Source organism: Calidris pugnax, unplaced genomic scaffold (assembly GCF_001431845.1).
Source record: "Calidris pugnax isolate Ruff unplaced genomic scaffold, ASM143184v1 scaffold50, whole genome shotgun sequence".
Taxonomy (NCBI): Eukaryota; Metazoa; Chordata; class Aves; order Charadriiformes; family Scolopacidae; genus Calidris; species Calidris pugnax.
The window spans coordinates 1,088,532-1,102,274 of NW_015090780.1; the positions used below are offsets into that span (position 1 = coordinate 1,088,532).

The 13,743-nt window shown below is 51.7% G+C and overlaps 1 protein-coding gene across 1 annotated transcript in view; it reads right to left on the bottom strand.

Annotated features, from left to right (window-relative positions):
* Positions 1–2,813: 2,813 nt before the first annotated feature.
* The window catches only part of STMN3 (stathmin 3), a 17,649-nt gene continuing 6,719 nt past the window's right edge, over positions 2,814–13,743 (bottom strand). Inside the window, exons 2-5 of the mRNA XM_014955338.1 lie at positions 11,394–11,489; positions 10,750–10,925; positions 9,854–10,045; positions 2,814–8,906 (exon numbers count right to left, since the gene is read on the bottom strand). Coding sequence (XP_014810824.1) covers positions 8,847–8,906; positions 9,854–10,045; positions 10,750–10,925; positions 11,394–11,489 — 524 coding nt within the window. The 3' untranslated portion in view covers positions 2,814–8,846. The remainder of the gene's footprint in view (positions 8,907–9,853; positions 10,046–10,749; positions 10,926–11,393; positions 11,490–13,743) is intronic.

Here is a 13,743-nt window from a genome sequence, read left to right on the forward strand (position 1 = left end):
ACAGGCTGCCCAGGGAGGGTGTGGAGTCCCCTTCTCTGGAGATCTTCAAGACCCACCTGGATGCTCCTGAGTGATGTGCTCTGGGCAACCCTGCTTTGGCAGGGAGTTGGACTGGATGATCTCTAGAGGTCCCTTCCAACTCTGACAATTCCATGATTCCATGAATTATAAAAAGGGAGATAGAAGGATGTGTTTTGCACCTGGAGGAGAAAGTAGCCGTGTCTGTTTCGAAGCAGTGGGGGTTTTTCATGCAGCTCAAGGATGGTTGCTCCGTCACCTCCCTCCTACCCGAGGTGTCTGCCAGCTGTCCCCGAGCTTTGCAGACCCTTGGGTGGGTGTCCTGTACAAACTGTCCCCCAGAAGGAAGGGGACACCATGCAGTGCCGGGGGGTGAGATGTGTTCAGGCTGCCCTGCTGCTGTTTGATCCAGGAACAGGGATTTTCTGCCCAGGAGCCGTCCCCAAACTGCTGCGCCCAAGGCTGTTGTGTATCAGCACTAAATACCGTGCTGCAATTCTGCTCAGGGGGGTTTTCCCCCAGCCACCTCGAGCTCTCAGAGGTTTTGGTGTCATTTTTGCCATTTCTGGGCTTTCCTGCCAGCTGTGTCCCTGAGGTCTGGGGTTTGAGTGACGCACAGTGATTTTTCAGGGAGGGCTTTTCGCACGATCTGACCACATGGCACTTTTTCTGCCGGTGGGTGGTTAACACGTTCTGAAAAAGGAAGAGCCGGACCAGAGGCCCGAAAAGTCCCTTTTTGGAAACGCTCTCGATGTGTTTCTCTGTTGGCTTTTCACAGCTACTGGGCGAGTGGCTTTTCCTGCCTTGCGTTCGGGTGGCGTGGCTGGCCCATCGCACGCGCCTTCGCTCTGGTCAGCAGCAATTTTTACATGAATTTCTGTCTGATAGATTTGTAGTGGTTTATTTAGTGCTTGTTCTTCCCAAGCCTCTTCCTTTTCTTTTCCATCCTCCCCATCCAAACCCACCCCGCCCGATACGCTGCTCCTTTTCACTTTCCAGTTTACCAAGCTAATACTCATGAAAGTGAGATGTTTTGCAAGGAATTGTGTTTCTTTTCCTTCTCTGAGATAACCAGCAATGCTAATTCACCTGCTAGAAGGGGTGACACCCTTTTCTGTGGAAGCCTGTCTGTATTTCTACCAACGTCCCAGCCAGCAGCTCCCTGGGGCAGCTGTTTCCTCGGGACCTGAGTGGGGCTGGACGGGGCAGATAAAAGGTCCCTCTGCCACCGTAACCGGCTCCCAACGGTGCCCAGTGGCAGAGCTGTTCTAAAGGTGGTAAGAAGGTGGCTAACCCACAGCAATGCTGCCCTGCTCCAGTTTTCCCAGCAGCTAGTGGCCTCTTGGAAAGCAAAACCTTTTGCTGTCAGATGCTGGGCAATGGGAACCTCCCCGGGCTCCTCCCCAGCAGCCAGAGCCGGGAGGAATTCACCTCCTGGCACCTTATCTGCCCGCTGCTCCCAGTCTCTCCCCTTATCAGCAGGCAGGCTCCTCGCAGCCTTAGTGGCCGGGAGGTTGCTGAGAAAGGACAGCTTGTTATTTTTCAAACTTTTAGCAAATTACTCTGCAAATATATATAATTTTTTTGCCGGCCCAGGTGTGCTTTTGCATTTATGTTGCTGGAGTCACCATTCTCTTCCCTTCCCCGCGCTCAGACGCAGCTCGAGCACTTTGCAGGGGTCCTTCCAAGAGCAAGTTACGATATTTTGCTTTGTCGGACAGGTTTTGGTCTCAGAAGAGGCGTTTTGGTGGGTGATACAATCTGATCCAAGACTTTCTCATGCCCCGCAGGGCTGCACGCCTGGGCAGATGCTCCAGGGCGGTGGGAGGCTCTGCAGAACCTGTCTGCTCCTCCTGCCCTCCCACTCCCCAAAACATCCCATTCCTCTGAAAGGGGTTTTCTCTTTCAGATCACAAGAGGATGAAGGATCTGACCTGAATTAATTAGTTAGGAGGTGACCACGCTTGGTGTCTCTAATATATCTTCAATTTGGTGGCACCGAGGCACCGTGACTGTTTTCCTAAGACAAACGCAGAGGCTTACTTTACTCCATCCACTTTTTTGAAGAGCCTGGGCTAGTGGCCCATAGCAAATCTCGGAAGAAAAGCGAGCGATGCTGTGTTTACCATTAGGTCGTTATCTCTAAAATCGGGAAGGTCACGCTGCAAAAATAGAATTCCTGTTTGTGCGGGCGGCAGTGTCGGGACGAGCATCAGGCACAGGCTGCTCAGCCACCACCGGGATGGCTCCAGCACCGTCCTCCCCGCTGGCACAGAAGAGCTGCCCCAGGAATTAACATTTCCCACCTTCTGCCCTCCCCTCCATTTATCTTCTCCTACACCGAGGTGGGGAATCCCTTCCACAGCCGGGTCCTTTCCCCTCGGGTGTCCCCATGGGTTACAAACCTCCCTGTTTTCGGTTGTGCTTTTGGGGGGCATTTTTGTGTATAGAAATTAAAATTTCCCACCTTCTGCCCTCCCCTCGGTTTATCTTCTCCTACACCGAGGTGGGGAATCCCTTCCACAGCCGGGTCCTTTCCCCTCGGGTGTCCCCATGGGTTACAAACCTCCCTGTTTTCGGTTGTGCTTTTGGGGGGCATTTTTGTGTATCTGGCCCCAAGGATGTGATTTTGAGTGTGGGTCATGCAAGGTCTCACAGGTTGGGGTCCCCTCTCCTTGGGAACCACAGCCCCGCTCCCTCCCTCCCCGTGTCCAGCCCAAGGGGAAGGCTGGATTGTTTCTCAGGAAAAGCTCATTAAGCAAACACTGGATTTCTTTTAAAAAAAGAAGCTCACGTGGTTTCCAGAACTGGATTTATTGTATTTGCAATTATCTTATGTTTTTTCAATCTTCCACTGCAAAGACTTTGCGTACCCTCACCTTGCTTCCTGCAAGGGATGTCAGCAATACCCTCATTTAGGCATTTTATTATTTTTTTCCCTCTGAGAATGGCAATAAACTATGAATCTCCACATCTTTTACGCTGGGTGCAAAGTACTTATTTAGCATACAGGTGCTTAAAGTCTATCCCGTTAAATCTTTAGGTCAATTTTCCATTTAATGCATTTTATTGGTATTCTCACAGTACAAAGAGAAGCCTCAGAACTAAAACAATCCATTTATGGAGAGAGACGGACACATCTGGTTTCATACCAAGTTTATTTCATTTTTTTTTCTTTTTTTTTTTCTTTATTTTCATAATCACTTCTTTTGCACAACAACAACCTCAAGTTGACAATGAAATGCACGCGGTAGACCGAAGGGAACCGGACAACAAGGCTCTGTTAGTGATGGAAAGTCTTTCTGTGACACCACACCAGGTCCCCACCCCGCTGCCCCCCACCCCGGCAGGAGCAAAAGGTGGCCCAGGCTGGGGCAGGAGGAGTGAATCCTGCCCAGGGAGGGACAGCCGGGGTGCTCAGCCCCGGGGTTAGGACCCAGCCCTGCGGCCACGCAGTCATCTTCCAAACCTCTGCCTGCAGCCCTGGGCCACGTTACTCCACCCGGGGTGGATAATTGGGTACCACAACTCTGTACTTTGGTACTTTCCATTTTCAGAGCACTTTAGAGACATGGATGCGTTGGCTCTCCCGCGGTCCCCGTGGGGTAGGGAGCGTCGGTGTCCCCTTGTCATGGCAATGGGGAAACTGAGGCACGGGGGGATGCTGGGGCTGGGCTGCCCGGCTGCCCCCCCGTGCTCCAATCCCATCATCCCCACAGCGGGTGGGGGCTGCTGCCTCCCTGCACCCCTGGGGGACCACGGAGCTCCCAAACGTAGGCGTTGGCCAGTGCCCCTCTTCTGCTTTACTTCTAGACAAACTGACTACAAAGGTGGAGTTTATTGGTCTTACTATGTCATCTCATCCCTAGCATGGATAGTAAGAAATCTCTAGCACCGTAAACAGCCGTTCCCTGACTCATTTCAAGTGGTTTAAGAGTGGATGTGCATATATGGTCCCCAGGTGTGCGTTTCCGTGCGCGTGTGCACAGCCGGGTGCACAGCCACCGCGAGGGAGGGAAGGAAGGAACGCGGCGGGACGGGATTGAACCAACCCCAGGAGACAGGCTTTGCAGAGCCAGGGCCAGAGAGTAGAGTCACGCCGGGCTAAGCAAAAGCAAAAAGCAAGCTGAAGGTTACATTTTAAAAAGGAGCAGCGATACCGACCTACCCCCAAGGTAGGATGCATGCAATCGTGATCTGCCGCCGTCCCTGGAAGGTCAACTCAAAGGTAATCCCATGTCTGGGTTAGAGCAAGATTTTTGAATGACTCAGAAAATAATAAGAGAAGGAATAGGCTCAGTCGGGAAGCAGTCTGAGGGGCCAGCACCCTTGAAAGCACCCATTTAGGGACAGAGCTGAGCTCTTTGCTGTAAGGGATAACGTGAGCACAGAGCTTTAATCTGGGATATGAGGCCAGTTGTTCCAGCTCTTGCTTCGCTCCTCGCCCAGCTGGGAACTCATTTAGCTTCAGCTTCTCTGGTTTGCTCAAATCAGAGGCCCTTCTCCAGGAGAGCTCTTTGAAAGGTCTCTGCGTGCGCGTAATAAATTGTCACCATCTCTTCTTTCCTCCCTCACAAAACTAAAAACATTCTTGGTCCGGGCAGGGATGCTGTCGGCTGCCTCAAGGATGCTCTTCCTACCAGGCACAAAATTCTGCAAAAACGGGGCTGCTGACTGTCGTTACAAAGCTCGGTTAATAAACATCTACGGGAATCAATGAAGAACCTCAAGCCCTGCCATAAGGAAGGGGGCCCCGGGAACTGGGGGGTCACATGCCATGTCCATGACTGCGGTATGTGGGAAAGGTCCAGGAAGGAGGGAGGCTGGGACAGTAAGGATGTTAATGAGGATACTTAATTAGTCTCATTTGAGGCATGAAGTATGCTGCTACACACAACCATTAGCAGCCCTGGGAGATGGAAAGGCATGAAATAACTGTGATCCCGGGCTGTGCCACGTGCTGCTGGGCAGGACCCCTCGTCCAGCCAAAACCTCAGGAGCTGGGGCACGGCAGCCAAAGCAACCACACGTTTCCCTGATAGTGCCCAGTGGCACCGGGCAAATGCCAAGCTCCCCCCATCCCTGCTCCATTCACCTGCAGCAGGCAAACATGGCTCTACTGCACCTAAAGCATCCGGCCCCAGGGATGAGGTTGTTTCCTCAGCACAACGTGTCTCTGCAGCAGTAACAGAGCTGCTCCCCTGACATTACTGATGCAAAACTCTCCCTGCACATCCCTGCTCCTCCGGGGCAGGAGCTCACCCTGCACTGACACGTTTTCCAGCCACATCCACTGTCCCTCACAGCACCGACCCGACGGAGATGAGAGAAATGAGTTTCCCAGTGCTCACACCCGCATGAGCACCGGGTGCCGGGCCACTCTCCTGTGCGTTTGCCATGGGATTTTTTTTTTTGCCAGACAAAGCTATTGCAAGAAGAAATCCCCACCTGAGATCCAGGCTGGCCTCCAGGGAGGGGAAGGAGAGTGGGCACAGGGCAGCACAAAGGACCAAGATGGAAGATCCAGGCAGGAACCGAGTCCAGAGACTCAGTAGCTGTTTGGGGAGGATGGCTCTAACCAGCACAACCTGCCACCGACGGCTCTTCCTCCAGCACACACCAAACCTCACAGCTCCTCCACCTTCCCCTGGGGCTGCAGGGAACAGCCTGGACCCCCTCACACAAGGAGCTTTGGGTTTAGCCCAAATTACATGTACCAGAATTGAAGCATCACCTCTGTTCCACCACTCAGCCCTTCCTTCTCCTCCCAGCACGAGGAGCAGCCCATCCCTGCTCTCACCGCCCTGCCTGCAGGACTCAGCTGCCTCCAGCTCCCAAATCCATGATTTTCCAGCTGCTCTCTGGTCCAGCATCCCACCCCCATGGGCACCCAGCCTTCACCCAGCCCAGCCTCCGACTCCTTCTGAGCCCCAAGGAGGGAGTGAAAATGGTCATTTCTCCTGTTTTAAACTCCTGCTCATGAGTACAACATTTCTGATAATAATCATCATAATAATCATAATAATCATAGTACTAAAAACAGTATTTACAACAAGCTCCAGGTCAGAATTACACACCAAGCAAACACTCAGCACCACAGAAAGTAGGACAGGGTTAATATCTCGCAGATACCTTCTCAGATCCCACCAACGCGGGACACAGACATTTGACAGTTTCAACCATTTCTTACACACAAACATTTCGTTTAAATTACTTTTAAATTTTTTTTTTTTTAAACTTTTTAAAATTTCTCGTCACTATATGAATGAGGTGATGCTGGCGGTGATGCCGCGCTCTACACAGATGCTTATCTAAGACAGCTGCTACTATAAACTGATCATTAGCTACTGTTAAGAAATTCAACCCTCAGTTTCCTTCCTCTTAGCCCCAAATCTTTTTATTATTATTTTTTTTTCATCACTGGGCAGCGCTGGGGCTTTCTAACAGTCCTGTCCTCCCCCCGGCCTGGGCAGAGGGGACTGGGGGTAAGGTAGCCCTTCCTTTTAGGAGCAGAGTGTCCCCTAAAATCAAACCGTGGCCATCGAGGGATCTCTCCTGAATACTTCTGGGACTTGTGGGGAAATTAGCAAAGAGCTCTGGGGTTTGACCTCCAGCAGCTGCTGCTCTTTGGCTTTCCGTGGGGTTTCTGCGACCGCCTGATGCTCACTCCGGGCCATAATCAATTCTTTACCTAATTAAAACACAGGGTAGGCAGAAAACTTCAACTTCTGACAAAATTGGGTGATGATTTCTGTTTCAGAGGGAAGGAGAGTCAAAGGGATCGTTATTCCCCGTGCAAACCCCTCATCTGCTCCAGCTCCTCGTGGCTGCCTGGCACCACCGTGCAGAGAATGGTCCCTGGAAGCCCCTGGCTGGGCTGTGCCCGTGGCCACGTCTGCACCCCCTAAGGACCCTGCAAAGCCCACCACAGGAGGCCCTCATCCCACCCACAGAACAGCTCTTTGGAGGTAGAGTGTGCAGAGGACACCAACTACTAATAATGAAATGTCTCAGTGCCTTGGATGCCCCTTCAGTTTATTCCAGGGTCTGAGAGGGCAGCCAGGACGCAGGGGCCACCGCGAGGCGGAGGGGATGCTCTGGTGGAACCACCACCCTGTGCCCTGTCCCCAAAACACTGCACCAGGGTGTTAACCAGCAATCTCTAAGCACTGGACAGATGGGAATTATTACCTTCTGCTTCAAATGAAAGCAGCTTCCACCATCTGCTCTGCAAAACCTCGCTGGAGGACCGTGCTCCTGCAGGGCTGAGTCCCCAGCACTGTGTCCCACGAGGCCCCGCTTGCCGGGAGGTGGCCATTCCCTGCTCTTCAGATGCAACATTTCCAATTGGTTTTCCAAAGCAGGGGCAGAGCTGGGCCAGGTGAGCAGGTCTGTGGGTCTCAGCAGGAGGGTGGCAGCCCCTTGCAGTGCACGGTGGCTGCTTGGACCTTGGCTACCTCCATAAGCCATGACTCTACCAGATTAGGAGGTCCATGGGCTTTGACAGTCACCTACTTAGATCCAACATTACTGCCATGCTTGCATGTTCTTTGCTTATCCCTACCTCAATCAAGAGACAATTTTTTCTTAAAAATGGGCCTTGAAGAGGTAAAGAAAGACAAAGAATAAGCACGGGGACATCTCTTCACCCTCACTGAAGAACTACTCCCCTCTTAGCTCCCTCTCATCCAAAGCCACAGGTCTGGAGGCACCAAGCAGACAGCTGGGCTGCTCTGCCTCCCAGTGCTGCCTAAGAGCCAGAGCTCTGGGGCTCATCTGGCGATCTCTGGTCTCAGTAATGGCACCAAAGAGTCACATCTGTCTTTGGAAAGAGGGAAGGATGACTGTTCTGTTCGCTAAAAAGCTATTTCACAACCACGCACCGTGTCTATTGGATTTGCTTTCTTCCTAGAGTGAAACCTCATGCTTTGGGAGCACTGGAGAGCCTGCAGACTGAGCTTCCTCTCCCAGGGCTCCTGTGGAGCCGGGGATGCAATCGCTGTCATGGTTCTCCTGGTCTGCTCGGCCAAGACCACTCGGTCCCTGCTCTGCCAGGGAGAGGGCAGCTCAGTCTACCAGCTCCTCCAGCCCGTGGCCAACCGGGGCACCAGGCAGTGCCTGCCATGACAGGGACCTTCTGCGGGGTGGCACCTGGCACCGAGCTCTGGGTGGAGACCTTCACCTACTTCCACTTGGGCTATCGAAGAACCATCCTAGGATGAGGAGTTTGGGTCACTGCCTGCCTGGGCTGGCTCCAGATAGAGCCAAGAGATAGGGGGTCTGCACACCACGACTCCTGAGCCATCCCGTTCCTCTCGTCCCTCTCTCCTACCACTGGCAAAGGCAGGGCTGTTCCCTATTCCACTTCACACACAGAAATTATCACTTCCCATTTTTCTGAAACTGATATTTGGCTCAGAGCAAACACCAAGAGGAGTGAAAGCCCCGGATAAGAAATCCGTATCTCTGTGACACTGCTGGTTGAATTTATTAGTATCTTAATTTTTTTTTTTACATCAGTTTAAGAAATTTTTTTATTAAAAAAGGACAAAACCCTCCAAAGAAGCTGTTTGATTGACTGATCAATTCTCTGTTTCATGTGAGCTAGTTGCTATTCTGCTTAGAGATCCCTATGATCTGTGACTCCCCACAAGTACTGACGATCAAGGATGCAGAGATAGAGAAGCGTGTAGCTGGGGGACAAACACCAGGGGAGGGGGGGATGGAGAACTGAATGTTGCATCTAGACAAACAAAATAAAATGTGTTGGTTGGTCGATTGGTTGGTTTGTTAACAGGAATCAAGTGCTAGATGTGTAGAAAAGCCCTTTATCCAGAGATCTCCTCCCGCTGTTCCTTGTTCCTGCGAACTTCAGCTGCGTGCAGTTCCTGCAAAGACGGGAGAGATGACACCAGGCTAACTCTTTCTGCTCTTGCAATCTCTATTTTCCTTCTCTCCTGCACACAGGATTTGCACCAGCCAAAAAAAAAGAGACCAGTTTCCCATCCAACACACCCTGAGGATGGTGGGTTACACCCACAAGGAGTGAAACTGCTCAAGTCTTAAGAGGAGCGGCTGAGGGAACTGAGGTTGTCTGGCCCAGAGAAAAGGAGGCTGAGGAGGGACCTTATCACTCCCTAAAACCTGAAAGGAGGTTGTAGCAAGGTGGGCATCAGCCTCTTCTCCCCAGTAACAAGTGACAGTACAGGAGGAAACGGCCTCAAGTTGCACCAGGGGAGGTTTAGATGGGGTATTAATATAAATTTCTGCACTGAAAGGGTTATCAAGCACTGGAACAGGCTGCCCAGGGAAGTGGTGGAATCATCATCCCTGGAGGTATTTAAAAGCCGGGCAAACGGGGTGCTGAGGGACATGGTTTAGTGGTGGGTTTTGTCAGCGTTAGGTCCATGGTTGGACTCAATGATCTGAAGGGTGCCTACGTTAGGTCCATGGTTGGACTCGATGATCTGAAGGGTCCCTTCCAACCTAGACAATTCTATGATTGTGTGATCTGTGGGAGCCTGGGAGTGACACAAGCCTACAGCAAATGCATTCATGGCTCCCTCTTCTGCAAAGCCGTTTGGCCATGCAGCCCCTGGACACAGGGTGGGCCCGATGCTGTGCCTTCAACCTTGCACTTACCCAGCTCAGCCAGATGGTATTTTCTCTGCTGACCTTGAAGGACGCATCCCCTTTCCTCGTACTGCTCCAGAGCAGAGCTGCTCCACCAGCAGTGAAACGCCCACTCCCCTGTGCCCATCACTCTGAGGTGACCAGACCCCAAACCCCTCCATGGGCATCAGCACCCAGCCCTCTCCAGGGGCACCTCACTTGCCTTCTCACGGAGCCGCTCCCTCAAGGCAGCGAGATGTGCTTCACGGATCTCCCTGCTCAGCTCCATCTTGTAGTTGAGCTTCTCCTCGGCCAGGCGGCTGAAGTTGTTGTTCTCCTCCAGCGCCTTGTGCAGCACCTCCCGCTCGTGTTCCCGCTTCTCCGCCAGCTGCTTCAGCACCTGGGCCTCCTGGGTCTGCCAAGGCAAGGCATCAGGAGAGGTGTAAGGCAACCAAAGAAGCTCTTCTGGCCTAAAGCTCCCCAGAGAGGCTTTCTGACCATCTCCTCTGCTCAAAACCACTTTGCTGCCCCCTCCATCCCATAACGCTCTTGCTTGGAAGACACTTTGGCACCTTTTTCCTGATATGGGGCAATGTCTGCTGGGTCTGGTGCTCCAGGTGGGCAGGCAATGCAATGCCCACTGGCTCAGCAAAACCAAGGTGACATTCATCTGGGTACAGAGTCGCCTCCCTGAGCATCACCTATTTCTTTGAATTATTTCAGCTTGCTCTCCTCTTACCCACCAACATTCATAACATTTATACTTTGGGTTATTCTGCCAATTTTCAATAGTTTTCACAGGAAGACATTTTATACAGCACTTACAATAAAACGTGGCACAGCCAGCTGTTAGAAACCCAAGTCTGTGTTTAAGTTTGAAGTTTAAGTTGGGTGTGTGACCAACTGCTACACCAACACCTCCTGCAGCATTAGGTGGCAAGAACCACCTCCCCAAGCCAGGTCACACACAGAGGACGGAGAGAACCCAATACCATGTGGTTTTAAGTACAGGAGGATGATGATGATGATGGAGATTGCTCCTGCTAAACCAGTTTTAGGGTTTGGGACAATTAGTACCCATCACAGAAAAGCCACTGCTTCTACAGGACATCTCATTACCTTCCTCCTCTCTTCTGCAGCCTCCAGCCTCCTCTGCAGCTCCTCCAGGGACAGGTCCTTCTTCTTGGGAGGGGAGGAAAGGATTGGGCTCTCGGGAGATAAATCTGAAGGGGACTTCAGGATCACTTCAAAGCTCTGGCCTGATGCCCTCTTATCCAGCTGCTTCACCTCCATATCTTTGAGGGGAAAAAAACAGGGACTCTGTGGACCTGTAACACTTGGAAGAGCATTCACCTGAGGGCACTGAACAATTCACATAGGAGTTAACATGTTCCCATGTCCTGATATGGGTGATTTTGTTCTGTTTCCAAAATTTCCCAATTAGTGACCAGCTTTACCCCACTCCAAGTCAATGCAATTCATTTAAATCCACAGCGTAATTACAGAAAGGCCATATTGCTGTCAACATCTTGTGTGTCATCCCAGTAGGAAGCAGACAGCATTTGCAAGCACTTTCTTCCTGGGAAAATGTGGGTTACGTTTATAAAATAAACTGTGAACAGAGACTAAACAGAAAGACCCCAGGCTGAGACACGGATTGCTGCTCCAGGATGGGACAGCCCAGTGGGCTGACAAGCTCCCAAATTGCCTGCAGAAGCACCATGAAAACGATGCTGTAGGTCCTGTGGGAGCAGGTTACGTACCTCCATACTGGTAGATGGTATTAGGATGGGGCTGGGTGTGGAAACAGGAGCAGATGAGGGAGAGCAGAGACAGCTCCTTCATTTTCTCCTTGTAGGCTGAAAAATACAAAATAGCAATGAGAAGAGAGTCTAATGGCAATGGCAGCTCTTTTTCAGGGAGAAATTAAGCAAGCAGACACAAGGAAAGCCATTTGCAGCTACCAGACTCTGTGGAGGCTTTTCCAGGCTGCCATAGCTTGCCAAAAGGTCCCCAGGGAGCATCTGTTCTAGAGCAGACTAAATTCTGTCACCACCTTGGCCCATGCAGGCAGAGGTTGATACTGGTCTGCAATTACAGTGAATGCTGCCCCCTGCAAAGGACAGGGAAATACACAATTCCATTGGACTCTGCCGCTGTGAGCCCTCCAGTTTGCTCAACCTTCCTGGGACTGGAAGACACCCTGCAGCATCCTCTGTGATCACAAGTGCACAAGGTGCTGCCCTAATGGCAGCAGCAGCCACAGTTTGCAGTGGGTCTGTTTCTGGGGCAATCGATCACAAGTGCACAAGGTGCTGCTCTAATGGCAGCAGCAGCCACAGTTTGCAGTGGGTCTGTTTCTGGGGCAATCCTCACCTGTATTTTTGGAGTTTAGCACATTTAAGACAGCGAACTGTTAGCACACACTTGACAAAGAACCTCAGAATAGAAGGAGGACTTGAAAACAGAGAGGTGCTCTGTCAGGCTGCCAAAATCTTTATCACAACAGTGTAACCTGCAGAGCATCACTGCTATGTCACAGCTCAGCAGCTGATGGCTCAGCAGTGGGTGCTGCTGTCTCCCAGATGCTGTGAGGCTCTACCCTGGACTGGCTGCTCAGGGGACACCCAGGCACATGGGGACAAAGTCTTCATGGCTGTGTGTCCTGCCAAACCTGCCCTGACCATCCACATGCCACCCTGCCTCCTGCCTCCAGCACAGGGCACAGGCATTCCAGTGTCCTGCCTTAGCTCTGCCTCTGGATTTCTCATATGTTCTTGTGCTTCTGGTCTTGGTTTGTCCCTTCCTTGATGAGCTCCTGTCTTGACTTCCAGCAAGAGGTGAATCTGCAACCTCACTGCCAGTGCCACCTTCATAGCAAGAGCCTCCACTGGGCCAGGAAAGGGAAATCCCCAAAACTTTGTGATATGAAAAGGCATTAGGAGCAGAATAACTTTGAAAAAAATTTATCATCCTGTGTACCACATGCCCTCAGGAACACCTTTCAGATCTTCTCCTCTGCCTTCCCGCAGCTACTTGGGTAGGAAAACAGTGGTTTCATATGTCTACTTCATACTTGCACCTATTTTTCCTCCTAGGTACAGAATTTCATCCTAATTAACACCCTCCTTTTGCTAACCGACAGCCCCTGAAGCTCAGATCCTTACTGAACTTTTTCCAGTATTTTCCATATCATGATTTTAATACCCTGCCCAGCCCTGCTGTTAAATGTAAACTGAACAGGAACAGTTTACATCAGCAGTGCCTGCCACAGAGCAGGACATCTTTGATTTTGTTAATGAAAAAACTCTTTGGAAGACCTCTGAGAGTGCTGTATTGTGCTAGAAGTCATGGCAGCAGTAAGCTGATGTGTATCATAATGTGATGCCAGGAGCCCAGAGGAGTGTCCCCGGGACTAAATGAGAGACATTATAATTTAATAGAAACAAACCACGCGCCAAGGTCGTTGCTCTACCATTATGTCCAGTCCTGGGTGAAATCAAGACATTAAGCAGATGTGCCACATCCCTGACCCACTAGTTTAATCGTCTCCTAGCACTTGTTACAGAGCACAGTGCTTTCTATTTCATTACTTGAACTTCAGTAGGTATCCCCAGTACTGGTTTCACGGTCCTCTGTGTAGATGAGTGGCTGCTGCAGTCCCTGCCTTTCAGGAGGCCTCTTGTAATGATTTCACAGCTGCCTCCGTTCCATCGGGATCTTCCCTGTCCCTGCTTTCCCTTCTGTAGAGCAAACTGACCGTCCCTCTCCGTCAATTAAAATGAAAAGGAGCGAGAGGACAAAAGGACACCGCTTCACTGAGCTGCGGCGGTGCTTTAATGAGCTAGGGAAGTGCTGTGAGCCCTTCTCCCGGCGCCGGAGCCTCCAGCTGCACCCACCCCGGCGCCAGCCATCAGATGCAATTAGCAGCGTGCGGGCACACGGGGCGGGGGGGGGAAGCGGGGTTGGGTGCTGCCGGGGCCTCGGAGACCGGGGAGGAGGGCGGAAAGATCCCGAAGACCCCCGGCCAGCCCTCACTGCCGGGCAAATCTGGGGGGACGGGGAAAGCAGAGGGAAGGGCGGCAGAGGACCGAGACCCCCCCCCCGGCCGGT